At 43.4% G+C, this 25267-nt stretch overlaps 1 protein-coding gene across 2 annotated transcripts; it reads right to left on the bottom strand.

Moving 5' to 3' along the window:
- Window positions 1–1128: 1128 nt before the first annotated feature.
- Window positions 1129–23945, bottom strand: LOC133452942 (homer protein homolog 3-like). Of its 2 annotated transcripts, XM_061732708.1 has the most exons (10): window positions 23849–23945; window positions 23647–23695; window positions 20011–20167; window positions 18677–18808; window positions 18439–18543; window positions 17664–17797; window positions 6177–6333; window positions 4252–4359; window positions 4080–4160; window positions 1129–2574 (listed from the first exon to the last, which is right to left on the bottom strand). In XM_061732708.1, exons 2-10 carry the CDS (start codon window positions 23667–23669, stop codon window positions 2389–2391), a joined length of 1083 nt encoding a protein of 360 aa, XP_061588692.1. In that variant the 5' UTR covers window positions 23670–23695; window positions 23849–23945; the 3' UTR covers window positions 1129–2388. The 2 variants fall into 2 exon arrangements, with proteins under 2 accessions (XP_061588692.1, XP_061588693.1); XM_061732709.1 differs by lacking the exon at window positions 23849–23945 and having other exon boundaries at window positions 20011–20201; window positions 23647–23690.
- Window positions 23946–25267: the final 1322 nt, after the last annotated feature.

The following is a 25267-nucleotide window of genomic DNA, read 5'->3' as shown; positions in this document are numbered from 1 at the left end:
TGTGTTTATCACTACTGCTTTTTTCTTCCAGAGTTAGTTTATACCAACAGTGTCAGCTGGTCACCCATCACCAGTTTCTCAGTCTCACCCGTTTATTCTCCACCACTCTTGGAGGCATCTCCCACCTTTAATTAGGAGCTTCCTGCACTCTGCTCCAACTACTGGATTGTGGGGTTCCATCTATGTCTCACCGTCCAGCATCCTACATCATACTATCATGTGCTGGATTGTCTTTATGGAATCTTTGCACAGTCTGTAGCTGGTGTCCTGTGTGTGTGTGTGTGTGTGTGTGTGTGTATATATATATATATATATATATATATATATATAGTAACACAAACATAGTAACATTGTCTCTCACTCTGGTATGAAGTCAAGCTATGTGATTGTTGCTACACGTATTTATAAATATATCTGTGTTTCTTGTTTTCAGAACAAATCATAAATACCAACAACCTGCATCACTGCTGCTGTCGTCAGATCATGCAGTGTCTGACCCCTGAGTGAGTGAGGGCGGATGAGAAACAACTGCTGAGCAGACAAACTGCCCCACCACCAGGGGGCGCCCTCTGCCCTCAGAAAACCCAGGTTAAAGGGAGAAAATGATAAAAAAAAACATTAGTGTCTGCATTAGAGTTGCTTTTCTCTTTGCAAATAAAAAAAGTGAAATATGTTGCTGACCTGGCAGCATTTCTTCCCTATTGGTAACACATGATAATATTTAAACGAAAGATATAACCCGAGTTGTTCTTAATTGTTCCTACATTACTGTTGGTAACCTGGAATAGTCCTCTGAGCCTAAAACTGTTGTTTAATACTCACAGGGCCAGCTCTCTGTGGCTGAGGGTGATTGAGGGTAACTCAGGATGTCTAACAGAAAGTAATGACTGATAGTAAAATAATGGGAAATGTGAATCTGGGGAGACCCTTTCTTCGTCCACAGGAGAGCCAGAGATGACTGGAAAAATGCGTAGAACCAGACTGAAAAACAGCTTTTTTCACAGGCCGTCATAGGTGAAATACTTGCACTACCTGCAAGTATTTCACCTCTGATGTGAGATAACAGCTAATATTTGGGGTGGAAACAATAAAAGAAAGTGCACGGGAGGGTGACTGTATTCTTCGCTTTTATTTCCATTCAGACTTTGAGACATTGATCCGTCATGACAATTCATAACTGTCCTTCAAAGAGAGCAGTAAGGCTTCAGTAGTCATGCAACAGTCATTTATGACCACGTCAAACAATACACTATGTGAGTAGACAGCTTCTCTTGTTTTTTGCTTTTCAGATTTTAATAAGTTATTCATTCACACAGCAACACTCAAGGCCTAATGGCTCATTGTCCACAGATAAAAGGTAAAATGAAATAAAGGCAGAAAAGTATCTTAAATGTAACGATCACTAAAGGCTGTTATTCAAGTGCTTTGTTATCTGATAACACAGAACAGTTTCTGTGTGTGTCGCTCCAAAAGACACCGAAAGCCATTAGTAAAAAACAAAAATAAGCAAAAAAAAAACGAAAAACAAGACTAAACAATATTTTTCCTTTAGTTTCTTCACATCTGTAGAATTCATGAAATATACTTTTTGAGAAAACCTTATTTATACTTTTTGCATTTTATTAAAATATCCTATAGCTTAACATGTTCTCAAGAGTTGCTGCAGCTTACTAAAGATAACATTTCTTTATTGCCTAAATAAAGATTCAACACTGTAAATTGACAAGCCACTGAAGAAGTCCTTCATCCTGCTCTTAGCCGCGATCTTTGGTGTTAAACTTTAGATCTACTGTTCAGGTTTTTATTTTATACCAGACACTATTACCAAACAGATGTTTCTTTTAATGTTGAATATGTATTTCGTTTACTTAAGTAGAAAAACTCCAACTGAACTATTGTAAAATACATCATTACAGGCTATGACAAAATGTGAGCTTTTAACTTTGACTAATTATCCAGTAATTAATTACTATATTTTATGCAGGAGCTTAAATAGACAAAACTATTAGTAATTATGTTTTGTGCACTTTATTTGCATTCATTCATGGAATAACTGATGCAAAGATGAAAAAAACAAGGCCTCTTAATCATATTAATACTGTATTGCAATTTTACTGAAAAACTACAAGCACCAGATGACATGTCTAGCATGGTGGAGCACTTACCTTAACGTTTATTGCATTGAAAGTTACCTCTGAAAGCAACACAAGACATTAGGATTGGACAGGCACTACCATGTTATCCACTGTTGCTCCGTTCAACATCTAGCGGTCATTGAACGTCGCACAGCCGCTGGTTCAACATGACATGGAGCAAACTCTCCTGCAGCCTCGACGGACCCGTCGTCGCTCGGAGGTTGCGTTTGGCCACTTTCATCCATCTTTTCTTTTACTTGTCGATAAGTTTAACAAGGCTCTGGCGAACATCGTTGAGGTCAAATATCTTGGTGTCCAAAATTTCCACGGCTCTTTGGATCTCTGCGTCCACGTGGTCCCGCTCCTCCAGAGAGTTGTTCAGGTTCTGCTCCGTTTTCTGGATGCGACGCTCCAACTCCGAGTTGCGCATCTCCACCTCCTGCGGTGACCGGCAGATGATAACAACGACAAAACAAGACAACAGGCAAACAGAGAGGGATTAAAAAGGTTTATTGTTTTTTTTTTTGTTTACAAAAACGTTAAACATAAACGTTAATGATGTTTTGATAACTAAAGTCATGCAGTGTTTCTGAGATGATGTAAAAAAGAGTCAGAGACTAAAAATAAGATAAAGATAAAGATGAAGAATAACCAAACTGCCACCTATCAGTCAAGATCAATATCAATATTGTATTGATTTACAAATTTAATTATCATGCTATATTTATTCATTATCCTGTTTCACAGCTAACTAAACATTTATGAAACATTAACTACTTATGGCGCTTTTACACTAGTACCTACTCAGCCCGACTCGACTCGCCTCAGTTTTGCGCTTCTCCACTAGGGGTGGAGGCGGGTGGAGGCGGGTGGACGCGTGCCGAGTAGATTCTTTTTCTGTATCTACTCTGCCGAGGTTCTAACCCTGCGTTCACACTGAAAGCGTCACGGGCGTCATAGGCGTCTGGCTGCCATTCATTGTCTATGAAAAACGGGCGTCAAGAGGCGGCGGGGGCGGCAGGAGCGGCAGGAGCGGCAGGAGCGTCGGGCGGCGGGCGCGGCACGTCAATTTGAAAGTTGAAAAATCTGAACTTTATGCAAATGAACAGCGGCGACGCGGAGGCAGCGTCCAATCACAGACCGGGATTCCCGAAGCGAGAACTCTCAATGCAGATTGTACTTTCATGTAGACACAAACGGTGTGAATGCACCAAGCGGCGAGATGCTGGCGTCGGGACTCCCGTGACGCTTTCAGTGTGAACGAGGGGTAAGCGGCTGAGTCGGCTATATCTGACATCATCACACTACAGGCCACTGATTGGTCGGGAGGCGTCAGACGTCTGAGTCAGGAGGCAGAAATCAGCGAAAGAGCGACTCGCGGCTTCTTCATTTTATTCGACAGGCAATGGGAGCAAAAGTCTGTTTGGTGATCCAATTCTGAGGTGCAAATGTTCATAAACCTGGTGGCTGAGGAGAGAATTAAAAAGGGATCTAGATGGGCGATAAGGAACGATCAGATCTACCAGGAGCTCTGTCACTTCATAACTGCTCGCTGCTACCAACGGACTTTTCAGCAGCCGAGACAAACAAACAAAAAAAAAAAAAAAGCGTTGAAGCTTCTTTGACTCTCATTTTTTAACTTGATATCGAGTCACAGACCCAACAGCACATATATCATCTCCTCCAGGTTCTACATCTTTAGTGTTGTTGTCTTCTTCGTTTAGATCACACAATCAAATACGTCACAGCAGCTTCGCTCCATTCCGCCTACTTTTCATCTGGGTATCGAAAATAAACGAGGGCAAGGCGAGTGGAGACGAGGCGTGGGGAGTCGAGTCGGGCTGAGTAAGTACTAGTGTAAAAGTGCCATTAGTCAACAACGATTAGTTGTTCCCAAAGGTTTTTATGTTTCTTTCCCTTCTTATAAAATGATGTCACTCTTACTCTTAATCTGTGGATGGCGCTGTCCCTCTCGTGCTCCAGTTCATGATAATCTGCCTTTTTGCTTTGCAAAATGTGAATTTCCTGAAAAGGAATCAAATCACAGGACTAGTTTTAATACGTTGTTTTGTGTAATGATTTTCCGTGTCGTCTTCATTGACCTCAAGGCTCGTACCTCGTCTTTGGCTTTCAGTAAGGCCTCCAGCTCCTCCAGGGACTGCGTCAGCTCATCTTTTAGCAGGTCACTGGGCCCCTGGCCTCCGTGCGCCTCCAGTTCAGCCACCTTACAGACCACATACAACTAGATCACATCCTTAACACAAAAACACAAAACCCTGATGCAGCGTCTGACGTCCCAAATACACACTGACTGCGTTTACATGCACTCAATAACCCTTTTAAAACCTGAATATTGGCAATAACCAGAATTTGCACGGCCATGTAAACACCAATAACCACTTTAAATGACCCGAATTTTACTCATATTCCGGTTTTTAAAAACCCGAATATGACCCCTGGGTTACTCCTTTTAAAACCCGACTATTCGGTCATGTAAACGCCAAACGGAATATCCCCATCAAACGGAACATGAATTTGTTTTCTGCGCATGCTCTGTTCACAAGGAATCCTGGTCTTTTGAGTCCGGGACGTACTTCTAAAACACGGTGAAACGCAAGACCACGCCACACTTTTGGAGTGAGGAGGACACTAATCATTTTATAAATGTAATGAAGGATATGAACATTTTGGTATTTGTAGACGGTAGAAAGTACGGGGATAGCGAGATTTTAAAGAAGGTGAGCGAATGTTTCAGTAACCAGAATATTAGCAATAAACCAAATTTTGACTGCATGTAAACGTAGATACAGGGGCAGAGTGAGCTTTAGGTTGACTAGTGGCTCTTTGACGCCGCCTAAACACGTATAGACTGAAAACCTCTGCATGACATAAGGTGAACGTACACGTAACGTGATTAACTTACATACAAAGATGATAAAAACAATATAAAGATGATACCGGCTTTCTGATTAAAACCTGGATGAAAGACGCTTTAACAGTAAAAGATGTCGTCGTCACAGTAACGTAAAATAAAAAAAGACCCTCAAGATTACCCGGCAAGAGGCCGGGTTTATTTTAAACTACACATGGTAGAGACAAGTAGCAGTAGGAAGAAAGAGAGAGAGAGAAAGAGACAAATTAGTGGATGCCAGCTCCCTTTGGTGATTTTTCATTTTTTCCTTAAATGGGACAGTGAAAGTAGGATATTGCTGTCCTACAAACCTCTCTCCTCCTCACGCCACCCTCGAGACCTGAACCATTTTCAGCCAACTGGTCTCCTTTTTAAGATGAAGAGAACTAGCTTGGTCTGGAGGTGACGGAGCTCTCGTTAATGTTTAGATGATTAGAGACATTAATATGTTGTTTGTTAATCCAAAAACAGTAAATTGACCAATTGTTGTTTGCCCTGTTTGAAACTCTTTTATTTCATGATTTATGACTGCGTTGGCATCCGCGTCCTCTGAGACTTTAAAAATAACTCAATGGGAAAAGTGCCCAGTGCGTTTTGAGTGAACAGCCTTGTGGTGAGATTGTTGTGTCAAGTGCACCAGTTCAAGCAGCGCAAGAAAAACCAGGAACCTGGAAGAGTCTTAAAGACCCAAAGCCTGCTGTACACCAGCGGGCCTAAAAAGGTGAGGGCATAGTGTGTCTGATCTCCAGGTTATAATACAACAAAATAGGAATAATATCAAAGGGGTTTATACTTTTGTAAGTCACTCTACAATGTGTATATCCTCCTTCCCGGCTAATCGCCTCTCTTGAATGAGCTCATCATGTCAGTGGTTGCAGGATGAAATCACAACTCTTAAGATGGTGATGATGAACATTGGTGTTTTAAAAACTCTTACATGAAAAATGTCCCAAAGTTAACTTCTCTACAGGATGAGAACCATGAACAGGGAGATATAAATAAATATTGTCCTTCCAAAGTTGTAGCTGCAATGACACACACTCTGGGGGGATTGTTTTATTGTCTGCATCTATCTTTAGGAGACTGAAGTTTTTCAAACAGAGCAACCACCAGCAACCACTGACTGTCACCTGATCTCTGAGCCGGTCCGTCTCCTCCTGGTACGCTGCCAGCTGTTTCTTCCACTGCTCCACGTTAGCGTTAGCTTCGTGCAGAGCTGCCACCAATTTGGAGTTGCTGTCCTGCAAGGTGAAGATCTCAGCCTCCAGGTTAATTTCACAGATAGACCTGGAAGATATGGAGATATATCAGAAGTTAGACTTCACTTTCTTTGCAGACTGTGATGTTCTTTCAGTTCATGTAATGAGGATTGGGTACAAAAGTAATAGGCTATCCATGGAGACGAGGTATTTGAGGAGCAGAGACGGAGAAAACATTTCCACTTTGTCAACAAAAATCTGAGACAATGGTTAAACTTTTGAAAAGCGATGTTGCTTAAAGAAACATTGGAAGGGGTTTGCACGCGTATCCTTCTGATCTATAGTGCATCATTTCATTAAACCATTCAAGGTATCTAGAGCAAGCTTGTGGAGTAAAAGGCAAGGGTCCAGACTTGTAGTTTTCAATCCCTCAGATGGTGTTTCATCAAGAATCCTCATTCATCAGTACCTGATATGACCAAAGTGCAACGGGTCGCTGTGGGAAACCTTTGTCACACCAAAAGAGACGCTACAACAACTTAAATCTTTACTGTACAGATGAGATATCCTTAGTTACTCTTGTTCAAAGGTGGTGTCAATGTCTCTGGGCTTTGAGACACATGGAAGTTACGGGGCACTGGACCGAAGATGAAAAAGACCACCTACTGTATCTAGTTACCTGCTTCTTTTTCTTTTCCTTTCGGCTGCTCCCTTCAGGGGTCGCCACAGCAAGTCATCCGTCTCCATCTACCCCCATCCTCTGCATCCTCTTTTCTCACACCAACCAACCTCAAGTCCTCCTTCACTACATCCATGAATCTCCTCTTTGCTCTTCCTCTAGGGCTCCTGGCAGTTCCCACTTTAGCATCCTCTTCCCAATAAACTCACTATTCCCCCTCTGTACACGTCCAAACCATCTCAGTCTGGCCTCTATGACTTTATCTATAAAACATCTAACATGTGCCGTCCCTCTGATGTACTCATACTGATCCTCGTCACTCCCAAAGAGAACCTCAAACATCTTAATTTCTGCTACTTCCACCTCTGCCACCTGTCCTTTCCTCATTATCACGGTCTCTAAACCAAACAACATCGCTGGTCTCACCACAGTCTTGTAGACATTTCATTTTATTCTTGCTGATACTCTTTTGTCACACATCAATCACACATTTCTCAGTACACTTTTCTCCACCCGTTTCAACCTACCTGCACACGTATCTTGACCTCTTTTCTACACTCTTTGTTGCTCTGGATTGTTGATTCTAAGTACTTAAAAACCTCCACCTTCTTTATTTCTGCTCCCTATAACCTCACTGTTCCACTTATGTTCTTCTCATTCACACACGTGTTCTCTGTCTTGCTCACCCTGTCAGTGCATACCCCACCTGTCCAGATTCTCCTCCATCTGCTCCCTGATCTCACTACAGATAACAAATGTGATCTGCAAACATCATGGTCCACGGAGATTCCTGTCTGACTTCATCTGTCAGTCTGTCCATCACCAAAGCAAACAAGAAGGGGTTCATGGCTGATCCCTGATGTAGTCTCACCTCCACCTTGAACGTCCCTGTCACACCTACAACACACCTCACCACTGTCTTGCAGCTCTCATAAATGTCCTGCACCACTCTAGCATATATTTCTCTACCACTCCAAACATCGTTGTACAATACCACAGTTCTTCTCTCGGCACCCTGTCATAAACTTGTTCTAGATCTACAAAGACACAATGCAGCTCCCTCTGGCTCTCTCTGTACTTCTCCATCAACATTCCCAAAGCAAATACTGCATCTGTAGTACTCTTTCTTGGCATGAAGCCATACTGCTGCTCACAAAGACTCACTTCTGTCCTAAGCCTAACTTCTATGACTCTTTCTCATAACCTCATTGTATGGTTCATCAACTTTATTCCTCTGCCGTGGCGCAAATCTGCATGTCTCCCTTGTCCTTAAAGATCGGCACAATCACACTTCTCCTCCATTCATCAAGCATCCTCTCACTCTCTAAGATCTTGTTGAACAATAGAGTCAAAAGCTCTAGTGCCACCTTTCCCAGACACTTCCATACCTCCACAGGTACGTATATCATCAGGACCAACTGCCTTTCCAGTCTTTATCCTTTTCAACACTCTCCTCACTCCAGCCATACTAATATTTGCTACCACTCTCGTTTTCCTCATTCATCAAGTCTTCAAAGTACTCTTTCCATTTTCCCATCACACTCTGGATTCTGTCAACACATTTCCATCTCTATCCTTCACCACCCTAACGTGCTACACGTCTTTCCATCTCTGTCTCTCTGCTTCCCCGACCTGTACAGATCAGTCTCTCCTTCCTTACTCTCCAACCTACAGTAGAATACAAGTCATCATACGCCCTTTATTTGGCCTTTGCCACTTCTTCCTTCACCTTACGCTGCATCTCCCTCTACTCCTGTCTCCTCTCTACCGTCCCCTCAGTGGCCCACTTCTTCTTAGCAAACCTCTTTCTGTGTACATGCTCCTGCACTTCCTCATTATACCACCAAGTCTCCTCATCTACCTTCCTCCCAGGTGACACACTAAGTACTCTCTTACCTGTCTCCCTGATCACATTAGCTGTAGTTGTCCAATCAAATCTAAGCACCTCCCACACACCCAGAGTCTGTCTCAACTCATCTCTCACACAAGACTCCTTCCTTTTTCAGCTTCCACCACTTCGTCCCTGGTTCTGTCTTTGTCCTCCTCATCTTCCTCATGACTAGGGTCATCCTACACACCACCATCCTATGATGTCTGGGTACACTCTCCCCTACTACTACTGGTCAGATGGTGACTTGCTAATCTACTTCAGGTTACATCGTCTACACAAGATGTAGTCCACCTGTTTGCTCCTACCTCCACTGTTATAAGTGACCCTGTGTTCCTGCATCTTCTAGATAAAGTATTCACTACAGCTATTTCTAACCGTATTGCAAAGTCTACCACCATCTGATCATTCTGTCCTGGATACCAAACCTGCCCATCACCCCTCATCACCTCTGTTGTCTTCTCCAACATGTCCAATAAAGTCTGCCCCAATCGACACTCTCTCACCACTGGGTATACTCTGCATCTCTTCATTTAACTCACTCCAGACCAAATCACATCCTACCTGTGGGGCATAACGACTGACAACATTCAATAACACACCTTCAATTTCCAGCTCATCATTAGACTCATCACTCTGTCTGACACTACTTTCACCTACAGAACATTCCCAACAAACTCCTCTTTCAAGATAAACCCTACTCTATTCCTCTTCCCATCGGCACTGTGATAGAACAGCTTACATCCTGATCCTAAGCTACTTGCCTTGCCACCTTTCCACCTGGTCTCCTGGACACAGAAGATCCACCTCATCCTCTGCATCATGTCAACCAGCTCTCTAGCTTTTCTGGTCATAGTCCGAACATTCAAAATCCCTTTTTATCAGTCCTAGACTCTTGACTTTCCTCTTTTCTATGTCTATGTACACAGCTTCCTCCTCTCCTCCTTCCTCTACCCACAGTAACGCAATTTCCATCAGGACCCTGCGGGTTAACAGCGCTGGTGGCGACCGTAACCCCCGGTATGGAAATCAGATCGATTTACATCATTGTTTATTTAACTTAAGTTTTATGTCGGAAGCCCTTCCTGAAACAAATCTCTGCATGTATCTGGGCTTGTGCCTGCCACAAGGCAGTGACTGGCTCGTGCCCCCCCACCTTAGGCTGGATTTATCTAGTTACCTGCTACAAGTCCAAAACCCAACGTTGTGTGATGGTTATTTACACTTTTGTGACATTAATGCAGAAAAGTACACTGATATTTTTTAACAACATGATGGTATCTTATTCAGGGATGTCCATGCAATCTTCAGTAAGGCAATGTAAAACACCATTCTGAACACATGACAAAGAGAAGAAGAAGAAGGAGGTCACACCTTTTCACATGATGGCTCCTTAAAAGTGAAATAATATTTCTTTTTATTTTATAGTTTTATTTTAACCGACATTTGTGCCACCTCTGGAAACTGTAGCCTTGCATTAATGAGCATTTTGCAGTGAGTGTCTGGTTGAGACTTTCACCACTTGCAAGGTTTTGAAGAGATAACCAACAAGCAGCTGTAAGAGGAAAGATGGCTTACACATTTTCACAAATGAAAGAGGAGAAAGTAACTGACCATCCCTTTTACTAAAGAATCTGTCCTTAGTAGACCACACGGTCCATGTTTGGACCAGACTGTATAAAACCAGAGACAGAGCATACAGTCGCCTGATCCATTGGTTTCTGAAGAGCGGCCGTGCCGTTTTCGCATCGCCTTCACACAGGGTGTCTTGATGATTTGCAATTACAGGCTGAGCCTACCGTTAGTTTTTAAACTGTAAAAAGTGGGGGGGACAAAAACATGATTTTGAAAAGTGGGGGGGACATGTCCCCCCTGTCCCCAGTGGAAATTGCGCCCTGTCACGGCGTTTAGCGCAGCAACGACGTGCCACTCACTTTATTTTTATTTTATTTTATACTATTTATATACTATTTATACTTTTACTGTGACCACCAAATAATGTCGTTTTCCTGTCCTCCACCTCATCCACAACATCTCGATCTCAGTCTCCGTGACATTTAGTGGCACGGTGGCTCGACACGTCTCATTCATCCTGACGCACAGCAGAAACAGACTGCATGCTCAGCAGGCTCATTCATATGCAAATACAGTCATGAACTACTTTGCATTGCCCATTTATGGTATGAAGTGGGCGTGTAGAGGGCGGGATATGAGGCGAATTCACCTGCGCAACCTTCCAGCTGGTCTGTGATTTATAAAGCAAACATTGCGTGCAAGTGTGCCTGCACACGGTTTTATAAATCCCGATTTTTTTTTGCGCCCGCCATTTTCGGCTTTTGGGTTTACGTGCACTTTTAGTATGAATCCTACACACTCTTTTATAAATGAGGCCCCTGAAATGTATTGTTGAGGTGCTTTATGATGACATTGATCACTATATAAACAAAACTGGATCGAACTGAATTTTGTCTTGGCCTTTTGCATTCTGCCCTTTTGGATTTATTTTTGAATTACCTGCCAGTTCAAAATAAATTGCTTTTCTGCACTCACAACATGGATTTTAGGTCCTGTAACCTGATATAATAACAAAGTACTGCTATGTAACACCATCAAGCCATTAGTGCAAATATATGAACATTTGAAGCGAAGTCCAGAAGCGCAGCCTTCCCTGGATAACATCAAGTTTACCAGAACTGGCTCTAATGTCTTGAAAATGTATTGTCACCATGATATAATGTGCACAATATAATTAAAAATAGCATTTAATGGGACTCTATTATATTTCTCAGTACTGTGCTTTTATACTTAGATGACATATTTGCACCTATTTGCTTCATGATTTGCTCAGTGGTGGTTTCTCTGGAGAGTCTCATTAAATGTTATACTTCCAGTTCGAGATTGGGGCCATTTTTTTTAATTCGTTGGGATAATTAGCTCATGAGGAGAATGCTGCTCCTCACCGGTGAACATGACTGATACACAAAGATGTGACCAGTGAGCAGCTATGTTTGAGGCCTTTGACAGACATTCTGCAAAATTAAAGACATAACTGCATCTTTTGTGATTTTCAAACTGCATATTTTCATATTTTGATTTGAATTCAGTCAATTATTTATCCCCATGAAGGTAGCCACAGGACATATACATAGTAGGGGAGGGCATTTTATCGAATATTAATCGAAACCAACATTCAGAACATACAACTGACATTATCTTGCCAATGTTATTTTTACTTTACCCATTATCTGTGTGTTCATGTGCCTTAGCACTCTCCCGGCCGTGGAGGCTGACGAGGGAGCCCATAAGACGTCTTGGTTCAGGCAAACTGGATCAAAGTTCTGTGATGCACGGGAGATCTGCAAAAATGATCAATGTCGTGCGCATCTTACCAGTGCATTAGGCTCCTGCGTAGACGGCGTAGCCTACGGCGTAGACGCCGTAGGCTACGCCGTAGCCTGCGTAGCCGCCGTAGACGGCGAAGCCGGGGCTTTAGAGCCCGCAGCGCACCGCCATCCGCTCTCCGCTCTCCGCTCTCCGCCGCCGGGATGGAGACGCCGGTGGGGAAGGATGCACGTTTGGGTGGGCATAACCCACCCCTCTCCCCCCCTAAAACCGCCTTCGGTGCTGGGTGATGACAGACCAGAGGCTGAGGGGACTGGCCCGGGACTTTGACGAAACGGGAGGCGCGGACTTCGCTTCAAATAGGCAAGAACATCTTTATTTAATTTAATGACACCAGATCTGGCTGGGGTTTTTATTGTAGCATCGGCTATCTGCTAGTTGAAACGTGTGGTCGGTTAGTCTATCTGAGTTTTATGGTGTTTTTGTAGTTCATGCTGTATGGGGCTGCACTTTTTTCTTTTTTTTTTTTAACTTTTTTGTAGATGCGCCGTCACCTTAATGTTTAGCTGTTTTTTGATCTGTGTTGCTGGTGCGCCGTCACCTGTTTAGCTGTGTTTTCATCTGTTTCTGGGTGTCAAAACAGTGTACGGGGGCTAGCAGGTGCCACCGTGTGACGTCACTACCGAGAATGTAAACAACAATGGCGACCTACTAGTTAAATTATATTTTCAAATTTTATAAAAACGAAGACATCAACAAGGTTTTTTATATCACATTGTTATAATTGATACCAACATTTATCTTTTAAGACCTACATGTCTTAATAGCCAGGGTTCCTTTTAAGATGAAGATGAAGTTATCCATGTCACGGTCCAAGGCAGGAGTGGGCAACTGTGCTGCATGGTTTAGATGTTTTTCTGTTTCAGCACATCCTGGTACAAATTACATTAAGAGATTTTTAATGGGTTTTGGTTTTCTTTTCTTCTGTTTTACTTGGTTCCTTATGTTTCATCTTGTATTTATGACATGTTCCCTGTTTTATTTTGAAATTCTGCATCCTTGTGTGCCCGGTTCTTGTTTGACTTCCCTTGATCCCATTGATCCTGATTGTTTGCACCTGTGTCTCATCAGCCCCTGTGACAATATGAAGACCATTTCCTAATATCCATTCTTGCGAAACGTCAATGGCCCGGTTTCCCAGATCAGTTAAGTAGTTCTTAACAGCGAAAGACTTCTTTCAAACCATCTTAAGGAGCCTGTGAAAGAAGTCTTTCGCTGTTAAGAGCTACTTAACTGATCTGGGAAACCGGGCCAATATCTGCAGCCAAAGTCCAATTCTCAAATCTTCACACACCTGACCAAGAACAGAAGTGTTTTCACTCCGCCCATTTTATTTAGGCTGTATCTAGTGGAGACCAAGCGCCAACCCTCTAACTTCCCCCCTGAGTCTCAAGCAGAACTAAGCTTTGTTGCAGTTCCTCGGCTGACTGATAGAGGACTGACTCCACAAGTGAGTCAGTTTCCACTGACTCACATGTTAAAATGTTCAATTTTAGAGTTTTATACAGTCTATGGTGGAGAGTTGTGTAGACTTGAGACGGCGATGTATCCCAGAATGTATTTCAGAATGCATTCCATTGTTGCACACCAACAAGTGAAAGTAATAGAAGAAAGGAGAGGAGTAGCCTACATACAGTATTTATGTTAAACAGAATATAATTTTTAAGATGTTTTCATCGAGAATAAGTTCTGATTTCATATTTCTGGTATAGTTATAAAGATGTAGCCTATTTATTTTAAAATCCTCTTTTATGTTTCTGGAGATTTCTTTTCACTTTCACTGAACCATATCTATAACGCAGCTCGCATGCATGAACTCCAGTCAAAAACATATTGTATAAAAACGTGAGGTTAAAGCAGCCAAACACAAACTGAGCAGCACTGTATATGAAGTCCAAAGCAGCAAGCAGGGTACAGACCCTAATTACCTAAACTATGACTCCACAAACGCATGGCACACGAGAGCCTGCTTCCCAGATCAGGACTCAGCTGATCACCTTCATCTCAAGGATAAATTACAGCCCTTTGAAGACAGTAATGTCCACATTCTGGACAGAGAAGACGGTTAATTGGTGTTTAAAATTCAACAGAGTCGATGACCTCAGGTGTGATCTATCCAACACTTAACAATGCAGCCTCAATTCTCCTTCACAGGGATTTTTACAATTATTCAAAATGTCCTTTTTACAAACCACAGTGGACATGTTTGGTCATAATAATAGTCCTACATTTGCTGAAAAGCACCAGCAGCTCGTTCCAACACTCAGGGACCTCGGGGGTGATGTGTGTGTGTGTGTGTGTGTGTGTGTGTGTGTGTGTGTGTGTGTGTGTGTGTGTGTGTGTGTGTGTGTGTGTGTGTGTGTGTGTGTGTGTGTGTGTCGGGGGTGGGGCTAATGTGAAACCACAGGCCCACCAGCTGAAAGCAGTTCACGTAAAGGGATAATGATCCCAACAAGCAGGTTTACAACAGAATGGCTGAAAGATAAAGAAAACAATCAAGGTATTGAAATGGTCCAGTCAAAGTCCAAACTCATCAATGTTCAAATGCTGTGGTGGGACCGTAGGAAAGCTGTGTAGTAATGGATTTCCACAAATGTCACTGAACTTGTGCAACTCAGCAAATACAAGTGAATTCCTCCGACGTGACGTGGCAGACTGATGGCGTCAGACAGAAGATGATTATTTCAGCATGTTATTTCTGAAGATTATTCAAAAGCCTACAGAATAATGATGTGTAGTTTATTTTTACCCTGCTTCCCTGTTGGCCTAATTTTTTTTATCTCTGGATGTTTGATAGTTTCTCAGGTGTTCCTGGGTTTCCTTACTGCTCTTGGGTGCAGCTCCTCTACCTGCTCAGTGCTGTTCAGCTTGATCCAGAGCCCACCTAGCCCTGTACCATCTCCTTGTGGATCCTCTCTTTCCCCTTTTCCAGCAAACCGGTTCCAGGGCTGGTTCTGGGCCAGTGCTGAGTTTGGAACCGGGCTTTCTGTTCCCACTGACAAAGAACTGGCTCCGGGCCAAGGTAATGTCTTGCCAAGGTAGCACCAACTCTCTGCTGGGCTAGAGGAAAGAGTCAGATACGTAAGCGGAGGGGGCAGAGTTATTAAGACCAATGGCAATAGCAAGACTGCGAGACAGAGGCAATTTCAAATAAGAAACAAATTAATATCGATGCAGGAAAGCAGCAGTTGACTGAGGAGGAGACAACTTGTCTTTTAGTGATATTATCCACAGAGGGTGCTATGCGGACCAAGGACCTGTCCCAATACTCCCACTACCCCTAATTTTCAGCCCTACCCCTAAATTTTGCGTGTTCCCGTGAGGGTAGTGGTGTCCCAATTCCTCTTTTCACCTAGGGGGAGTGAAGAAAACGAGTGTAGTGGCTATGAATCTGGCCCTACGGAGCAAGTGTTTTCCGATGCTGACTAGCTGAACTAGGGCCAGAAAAATTTCCCAGAATGCTTTTCGTCGACATTTGCGGACTGAATCCAAAAAAAAAAACATGGCGGACATTTCTTGTTTTTTCGTGAATAAAATCAATATTTTGAGTTAGTTTCTGCATAAAAATGCATTTTGATTACATTTGTAGCGAGAAATATATATTTTACTTTCATAATATTCACTCAGTGAATGTACATAATCACTCGTTTTCCCGTTGTTGCGAAGTCTTTTTCAAACCTCGCCAGAATAAAGGCTGATTTATGGTTCCGCGTTACACCAACGCAGAGCCTACGGCGTAGGTTACGCGGCGCCGTACGCCGTACCCTACGCCGTAGGCTCTGCGTCGATTTAACGCAGAACCATAAATCAGCTCCGGAGACGGCAGGCATCATCATCCCGAAATTTTCGGAGCAAATTTCTTAACAGGCGTAGCTACAACTGTTAGATTTCATCTATTAAACCAACATTTATTTTCCTAAATGATTTATTTCAGCCAGCGGTAATTCTCAACAGAGCTGCAGGTTTCTCCCCGGGACGACGGTGCAGGTTGACCCGTCTGTGAGCTGCTGCTGCTCCGAGCCGGCGGCTCGTCTCCGAAAACATCGGATCAAATTTCTTAACAGGCGTTATTTGGATAAACTGAGCCCAGGTTGGGGATCTTAACGGTTACTTTTACGCCTGAAAAAATATTAAAACTTAATAAAGTGGCATATTAACAGCGCTACAGCTGAAATTAAAACAGCTTTTGGCTCTCAGCTTCCTGATATGGTGTGACGTATGTGCAAACGTAACTACACAGTCGCTTACGTACCAGAACGTAAACCACGCAGTGACGTAGCAAGCAAAATAGGGGTGGTGCTCAAAGTAGGGGTAGGGGGAGTATTGGGACAGGGCCCTGGGAAGATTTCAAGTGCCCTAAAATCTGTCCCTTCTTTTTTAGGGGTAGTCGTAGTGAGGGAGGGCTAGTGGTAGAAAGTAGGGGGTGTTTTGGGATTGGCCCAAAGAACTGGCTCCGGGCCAAGGTAATGTCTTGCCAAGGTAGCACCAACTCTCTGCTGGGCTAGAGTAAAGAGTCAGATACGTAAGCGGAGGGGGGCAGAGTTATTAAGACCAATGGCTATAGCAAGACTAGGAGAAGGCATTTTCAATTAAGCGACAAATGAATATGGATGCAGGAAAGCAGCAGTTGACTGAGGAGGAGACAACTTGTCTTTTAGTGATATGATCCACAGAGGGTGCTATGCAGACCAAAGTCTGTATTAACCTGATTTTGCGTCAATCCTAACGCAGCGACGTAACTGACGTTTGCAGTGACATAATGACATGCAAACCGGTTCTCAGCTGGTTTGCGAGTTGAACGAGTTGTGAACCAGCACCAGCACTGGCTGCGAACCAGTCCAGGAACCCGTTTGGTGGAAAAGGGGGTATCTGTGCATTGAACCTAACTGAACACCAGCCAGTTTAAGCCCTCTGCAGATCTACTTTTATCCTGAGACAGCCAGATCCAATTAGGAGTCATCCTACCAAATATCCTGATGCTATTTACCTCCATAAGAGCTCAGTGGCTCCTCTTCCCGGAGTTACGAGGAACTCTGGTCATCAACAGCTCTTCAACTCTTACTTTTACCACCATCAGTGACTTTTTCTATCACACAGCCAACTCTGCTACCCAGAACGTGTTTCCTCCGCTCTGTATGAGCTCTGTCAGGTTCACAATAAACCTTTCCATCTAGAGGATCTACGTCACCACTGGGGTCCAGCCAGCCGAGTATCAAGCCATTAGGAATAATACCACTGGAAGCTTGGTGTATACCTCTCGTTTACATTTGTTTCCTCCAGAAAAGGACACAGATGTGCAATCAGCAAAGCAAAGCCAGAAACTCACATTTACTGTGTTCTTATCATAGCGCATAATTGTTCAAACTGAGCTTGAGACTGGACCCGGCATGTTTGTGTTGCCTCAGATTAGCTGTTTTTTTAGTTCTGGTGCGTGTGACGCTCCAGTTACCCCTCAGAGAGCATCTTCCTGATGCGTTCCTTCTCAGAAGTCAGAGTGATGTCGGCGCTCTGGCTGCGGAACAGCTTGTCCTCTGGTCCGTTTACGCACATCATCGGTGGAGACTGGATTTCATCCGAGAGGTCCTGAAACAACATTCATAAACTGACTCTCACACACCTTTTATCATCTTTGTTAATATTTGTAGTGTTAACATAACGTGAATGATTAATTTTCTACATGGAAGTGAGACATTTGCTGCTAAAAGTACACACATTTAGGTTTCTTACATGTTCTGACCAAAACACTTACCTGTGAGAACTACACAGGAAATCCATGAAATGGGAAGAAAAAAAAAGAAAAAAAGAGAAATCACCACCAGGCACACAGTACATACTAACGTCGTTATGTTTAGCATTACATTAAGAGGGTTTGGGCAGCTATGGAGGAAAATGCAAATGTGGTGTGCTGCTGAGCCACGCAGGATAATTTTATCATTGTCCTAGTTTTCCTCACCCTCACCTCCCTCAGAGACAACTGGCCCAGCTCATGTTTCTTTGGCTTATAATTCACGTACTTGCAGGTTCTCAGTTACGACACCGTGCTGCTGAACTTGTATGAAAGCAGGGATGCAGAGACAATCCCGTCACATGTCACTGCCCTTTAAGGATTCAGGAAGTAGCTATCTGACAACAGTTTTTTTTATTCATGTGCATTATTTTTTCTACCTCGCACAAGTTTTCCCTTTTTTCATGCTCAGATTGGTTTCCCACAGCGCAGAGCTCACCTGTGGCACGGCGATGGTGAGGGCAGTGTTGGCGAGCTCTTTGTCCTGCGACTTTTCTCGAGCCAATCGGGCAGCATCCTTCACCTCCTTAAACTTCTCTGAAAACTTTTAGACAGCATAAATCATGAACAGTTTAAGTTAATGAAACCAAAAAACATGCAGAACAAAAGATGTTTAGGAAAGGGGGGAAAAAAATGTGAGAAATACTTTGGCCAGAGGTGAGTTTGGTTTGATCTACCTGATGCAGTTGCTGCTCGGTGGCGAAGCCCAGGCCGTAGACCGTGTTGGCTCTGCTGTCAGCCCACTGACCAAACTTCTGGGATGTCTTCGTAAAGGTCATGCTGGGCGTAATCGTGCAGTTGATAATCGCCTGCACACGCAACCAAAACTGAGTTAACTTACTTGCGGGAGGAAAAAAACTGCATAGTTCTGAAGTCACAAAACCTAAAATAAAATACATGCATAAGAGCAAATGAATATTCAAAAACCATATTGATCAGAGAAAAGAAAATACCACAAGTACCAAAATTTTCATTCATTTTTTTTTAAACATTGTTTACAACATCAAAATGCTCAGATGTTAAAAAAATGGTTTTATTTTAGTCCATATTTCTTGCCCGTGGTTATATATGAAGGAACAAAACTTGGTCCAGGCTTCATCTTAAAATGTGAACAGATCTTTGTGTTACTCAGACTGTGGTGAGCCCATAATCCTCCTGAAAGGCATCACGAGGAGAAGATGAGTGGATGTCAATGGCACACTTAGCTATCAGACAGAGCGTCATTATGTTTGGTTCAGACATCCCACCCAACTGAATGTTGTAATTATCAAACTTATCAAACCTCAGAGATTCCTGCAAGGATAAAACTAAGAAACCGTGTTGCTGTGAGACAACAGTGCTAAACACCAAACCCACATGCTGCCTGTATTTAGGAATAATATTCATAAATATCAGCATGCTAACACACATAACTCAGATGGTGATCATAGAGCGTCTGCTGTCGTTGTACCAGCGTTTGCTGCTGTTGCCATTAAGCTCTGACTTAAGCTCTCTACAGAATCATTAAAATTCATATTTATAAAGCCCACTACCATTCATCAAAATGTACGATTTGAAAGGCAAATGCAGCTTAAGCTAACGCTTCTCCTTTTCCCGCCGTAGAGCCATGATTACATGAACGCTCCGTCCCCTATTTCTGCTGTGACGTATTTGACATAACATCCTGAATGGAGACAGCGGCAGTGAAGATTAGCATGGAGCCAGACATCAGACCTGGCAGGATTGGGCGGCTCAGCGTCCAAGTGCTACCCCGCACTGCCTTCTGGGAAGCAAAAATTTGGGTCACACTTGGTGCTAAGAAGAATCCCCCACCCCCCCCGGCTTTTTCCTCGTAATCTAAATCTCTGGAGAAAAGAAGCTCCAGATGCTGATTTATTGAAAAGTCATCCACTTCCACTGAAAATATTATTTCTCAATAAGGACAAATGTTAAAAACCTGTTACTATAATACTGTTTTATCTTGATTTAATGTGCTGTGTTTGTGTTTGGTGGGATGAATCTTGTCACTCACTTTGGTTCCGCCCACGCTAATGATCCGGTACACATTGCGGTTGGCATCGTAGAAGAAGGACACGGTAACGGCATGCTTGCTAGCAGGTATCCAGTTCCTCTTGGTGGTGGGGTCGATCTGGAAAACATGTGCGCGGGTGCTGAAGATTGGCTGCTCCCTGTACATGGAGACACAGGGAGGGCAATGACATTCTGATGGGAAAGTTTTATTTACAGGATGATTGTCAAGCCCTTTAGCAAATTTATGAAAATAGGATTATCTTAAGAAGAGCTAGATATAATACTGCAGATTTTTAGTAGATGCAGATATTAAAAACTATCATTTTAAACAAATACATTTCAAAAGGGCTCTTTAAAGCTACAGCCATGTACCTAAATACTGTAGGTTTGAAAATGCATAACAAATGTAAAGATGCCAAATCAAAGAAATCCTTTGACTTTGTCCAACACTTTCTTCTCCTTAGGTCTCAACTATACAGGGATTTTTCGTTTAGACTAGAAGACACCAAGGCCGCGCTTGACTTTTTCAACTGATTTGTTTGAATCTTTCAATAAGCACAAAAGCACCTTCCAGCACCCACTGGAGTTTGCTTATCATTGTGGAGTTGGAGTTGAAGATGCCTTCATACACCGTCTTCAACAAACCCAGTCATCTGGACAAATCAGGCAGAACTGTGAGGATCATGTTCTTCGATTTCTCCAGTGGATTTAACTCCATCCAGCCTGTATTACTATGAAAGCAAGGCCAGAACACATAGCTGGATGCCTCCACAATCACCTGGATTACTGAATACCTGACAGACGGACCACAGTTTGGGAGACTGAATGGTTGTGAGTCTGATCAGGTGGTCGGCAGCACAGGAGCACCACAGGGGGCTGTACTCTCACCCCTCCTCTTCCCGCTGTACACCACAGAATTCCAGCACAAGTTGGAGTCCTGTTATCTTCAGAAATACTCAGATGACTCTGCAGTTGTTAGGTGCATCAGTGATGGACACCAGGGTACTGGTGGACCATTTCGTGCCATGGTGCCCACGGTGTGGGAACAATCATCTCATCTTGAATGTAAACAAGACAAAGGAGATGATTGTGCAAAAAAAGATATTTCATAAAATGAATAAGATCATGGACAACCCTGAGCATCCCTTTCACAACTCAATGATTCAGCAACAGAGTGTCTTAAGTCAGAGCTTCTTCAGATCCACTACAACACTGTTGCCACGGCAGATCCTTCAGATGGCTACAGGAGATCCTTTCTACCCAGAGCCATTACCCTCTACAATTAATCCATCCATCCATCCATCCATCCATCCATCCATCCATCCATCCATCCATCCATCCATCCATCGCCCGCCGCTTATCCGTTCCCGGGTCGCAGATGCAGCAGTCTCAACATAGATGTCCAAACTTCCTTCACCCCAGACACTTCCTCCAGCTCTTCCGAGGGGAGTCCCAGACGTTCCCAGGGTCTTCCCCCGGGGTCTCCTCCCGGTGGGACATACCTGGAAATCCTCTCTAGGGAGGCGTCCAGGAGGCATCCAATAGAGATGCCCAAGCTGCTGATTCTCATCCAAGCCGCTTCGCACTCGGTTTCAAACGGCCCCAGCACATGCTGAAGGTCCCAGTTCGATGAAGTTCTTCCATGCAACGTTGTAGAGGCGTGTCAACCAAGACAGCCCTACGTCATCCAGGCACTTGAGGTACTCAGGGCGGATCTCATCCACCCCCGGTGCCCTTTCACTGAGGAGCTTACGAACCACCTCAGTGACCTCGGCTTGGGTGATGGACGAGTAAATCCCAGAGTCCACAGTCTCTGCTTCCTCAATGGAAGGCGTGTCAGTCGGATTGAGGAGATCCTCGAAGTATTCATTCCACCATCCGACAATGTCCCCAGTCGAGGTCAACAGTTCCCCACCTGCAGTGTAAACGGTGTTGGCAGACCGTCCAGCGCCTCCGGCGACAATGCCATCGTATCGTTAGCTTTCCTACCACACTGTTGCAGCCTCTCGAAGTTCATGAAACAAGTAAACGTAGTCTGTGATGCCAGGATGCTAAACAAACCAGGGAAATAACGTCCATTCACGATGTCCCTGGAAACGTCGCCGCTGTATATCCATTGGCAGCAACAAACATCCAGTCTGGATTTCACTCAACGGGAATTTGTCCCTTAATTAGAGGTGTGTTTGGGGATAAAGATGTGGCCCCATCAACAATCACAGCCTGTCCGTGTACTACTACTGCCTCTCTGCACCACCATTCTTGCACCCTCACTGGGGATGCTGTTCCAGGTTCAAGCTTTCTGACATTTATTACAAACCTCGAAGATCTGCAGCCAGGAAAGTGTACCCCCCCTTTAAGGAGAAAGAGAAGCACTTTCACCCTGACAGACACACCTCTAAAAAGACAGCCGTAGGAGCAAAGGGCTCAAACAGCCAATAAGCTTCTTTAAATTACACAATACGCAACAACAGAGGATTTCAGCAAAGGTTGCTCTTGAAAACAAAAATAGGGTTTTCAAATGACAAACAGCTGTCCAAAGGAGCCTTTGGCTCAGTGCTTTTATTGCAGAAAGTGGGCTAATTAATTATGCACCCTGTTGCTGTCTTTGTCTGTGGGAATGGTTTAATTTGATTCCTGCTCCTACCAAATCCTCTCGGTGACTACAAGTGTGTGCCAGCCCACTCTGACCACATGCGTCAACCAACCCTGCGCTGGGGGAAGGTGGCACAAATGCACAACAGGATCACAGTCATTCATTAAAGAAAAAAAAAGGATTATTCAATATATTTGCTCTTTAAATTGAAATCTCAGCCTCCAAATTGACAGATATATGCCAGTTTGAACACACGAAAAGACAGAGAAATAGAGTAAAAATTGCACCGACCAGCCCCGGTCCCACATATACGTGACAATAGAAATGTTCAAAAGTTAGTACTCCCACTTTTTATACTGTTTTAAAAAAATAAAATAAAAATAACATGATGAAAGTCATCTTGCTGAACTGGATGTTTGTAATAAGCAAATACAATCTCAAATAAACGGCAGAAGTAACATGACTTTTTCACCATGCAGTTAATCTTGTAACAACAATGCTGCTGTTTCCTGCACAAGGAAACATTCACTGAGCAAAATGCGGCGTGTGCAAATACTTATGTTAAATCTGCACTGCAACCCCATCCAGCTACTTGACCTGTATTCTCAGCAGATGGATGTGGCCTACTTACTCAAGTCCCTGCGCATGATAAGAAAGCCTCGGAGGTCAGAGATGCACCTCCAAGAGAACACCACTAATTCCTGCAGAAATCTACCGCTTTCACGACCTGTTTCCCTGGGAAACTGTTTTCCAACATCTGATTTTAGTGAAATTTTAGTGGAAGCTCGTGGCTGTCCTGTGACAGAAAAATCCCTGTTCATTGTGTGAGCTTTTGTTTGCCATAAATAACCTCAGGCGCTCCAACGACAGCAGGATGAATTCAGATCCACAGCAGTGCCACGACTTTAAACAATTACATAACTTAAATTAAATATGATTAAGCATTCATTACAGGACTGTAATGTCTGTCTAATGACTCCATGGTCCCAACTGAATCAAGCAAAGGAGGAAAGAAAAGTAAACTTGAGCAGATAAGTGTATTACCTTTCTCTGTGGTGAGGAAACATCTTACAAGGTGAGCAAAGCTTCTTTTCTGCAAGAAAGGGGACAGAGTAAAACATCTAAGCTTGACCTATAAAATGTTTTTTTTTCCGTTCAAGCAAAACGTAACATAAAATAATAATTGTTAAAAATAATTTTCCCTCAAATGTAGGTTATTAGATCTAATACTGATAAAATAACTTACCCCATGTCGGTTTGAAACCCTCTCTGATCCTTCACCAACAATATTTCCACGCTGCAGCTGCTGCTGTCCCACTCAGTCTCACTCAGTCTCCTCTTCCTATCAGTTCCAGCCACCAGATGCTTTAATCCCGCTTTATTCTCAGGGGGGAGGTTTCACCGCAGGGCACCTCCGTCTGCCGCACCAGCCAGCCGAGTGTGAGCGCCGGCGCGTCCTCCCAGCAGCAGCGGCTGACCCCAGACTCCTCTGGCCGCAAACCCCCCAGTGACCCCGTCCTCCCTCTCTCTAACCTCGAGCAGTTCCTGGTGCTGGCCGTGCAGGAGCCGCTGCAGGGGGATGCCTTCTCTTATAAGAGCTGTACACTCTGGAAATCACTGCCATCAGAAATGACATCCATCTCAGAGTTTAACATGTTCATCACCAAAAACTAAAACCTGGTTAAAGAAACATCTAAACTGTACTCACCTGTAAATAGTGTGTGTATTTGTGTGGGAGAGTGAGTGACAGGGGCACCTCCAAAACTTTTTCATAGGGGTGAAAGATGGGGCCACTTAAATTGTTGGAGTGGACACCAAAACTAAAAGACTGATATCCGGCACTTTAAAAACCTCATTTGTACATTTCTGTCTATACATTTTATCTGTCCTATGTCACTTTTTGTACAGACTCATTCGGCACTTTAAACCTCATATTGTACATTTCTGTTTATACATTTTATTTTATTGTTTATACATTTTATTTTATCTCTTATATATTTTTTTTAATATTTGTATTGTATTGCACTCATCACCACAACAAATTCCTTGTGTGTGTTAACAAACTTGGCAATAAACCCTTTTCTGATTCTGAAGACATCATTACAGGATTTTATTATACTGTTGTAAGAAACACCTACTGATATGCATTTGGCCCGAATGATTTGGGATGAAACACATACCTGATGATAGAATCTATGTGACCGGCAAGTGCTGTTTTTTGTTTTTTTAATTGAGGCAAGTGGGGTGGCCAGCAAATTTGTAGGGGGGGCCATGGCCACCCCTGGCGGCACCACTGGTGAGTGAGGGAAGGTTTTATATCATGTAAATGCAATATTGTATTATTGAATTGTATGGTCTTTTTAATTGATGTATATGAATTTTATATTGTACTGCAATGTTGTGGAAGAGCCCAACTGGGGACTGGAGTTGAGAATTAGTACTAACTGCATCACATCAGCTGCAAGCCTGTATCTATGTTTGACTGCATTGTCCCTGTCAAATAAATAAGTAAATACAAATAAATACAAACCCACCTGGCGCCGAACCGTCCCATGTGCACGCAGCCAGTCGGACCTGCAGGTGCGCTCGGGACAGCCGCTTCTGAATGATTATCATTCATCTTGTTAACTAACCAAAGAACTGACGGAAATCGCAGTGAAGGTGC

The sequence above is a fragment of the Cololabis saira genome, chromosome 10 (assembly GCF_033807715.1).
Source record: "Cololabis saira isolate AMF1-May2022 chromosome 10, fColSai1.1, whole genome shotgun sequence".
In the NCBI taxonomy this organism is placed as follows: Eukaryota; Metazoa; Chordata; class Actinopteri; order Beloniformes; family Belonidae; genus Cololabis; species Cololabis saira.
This window is presented reverse-complemented; position numbering and strand designations above follow the sequence as displayed.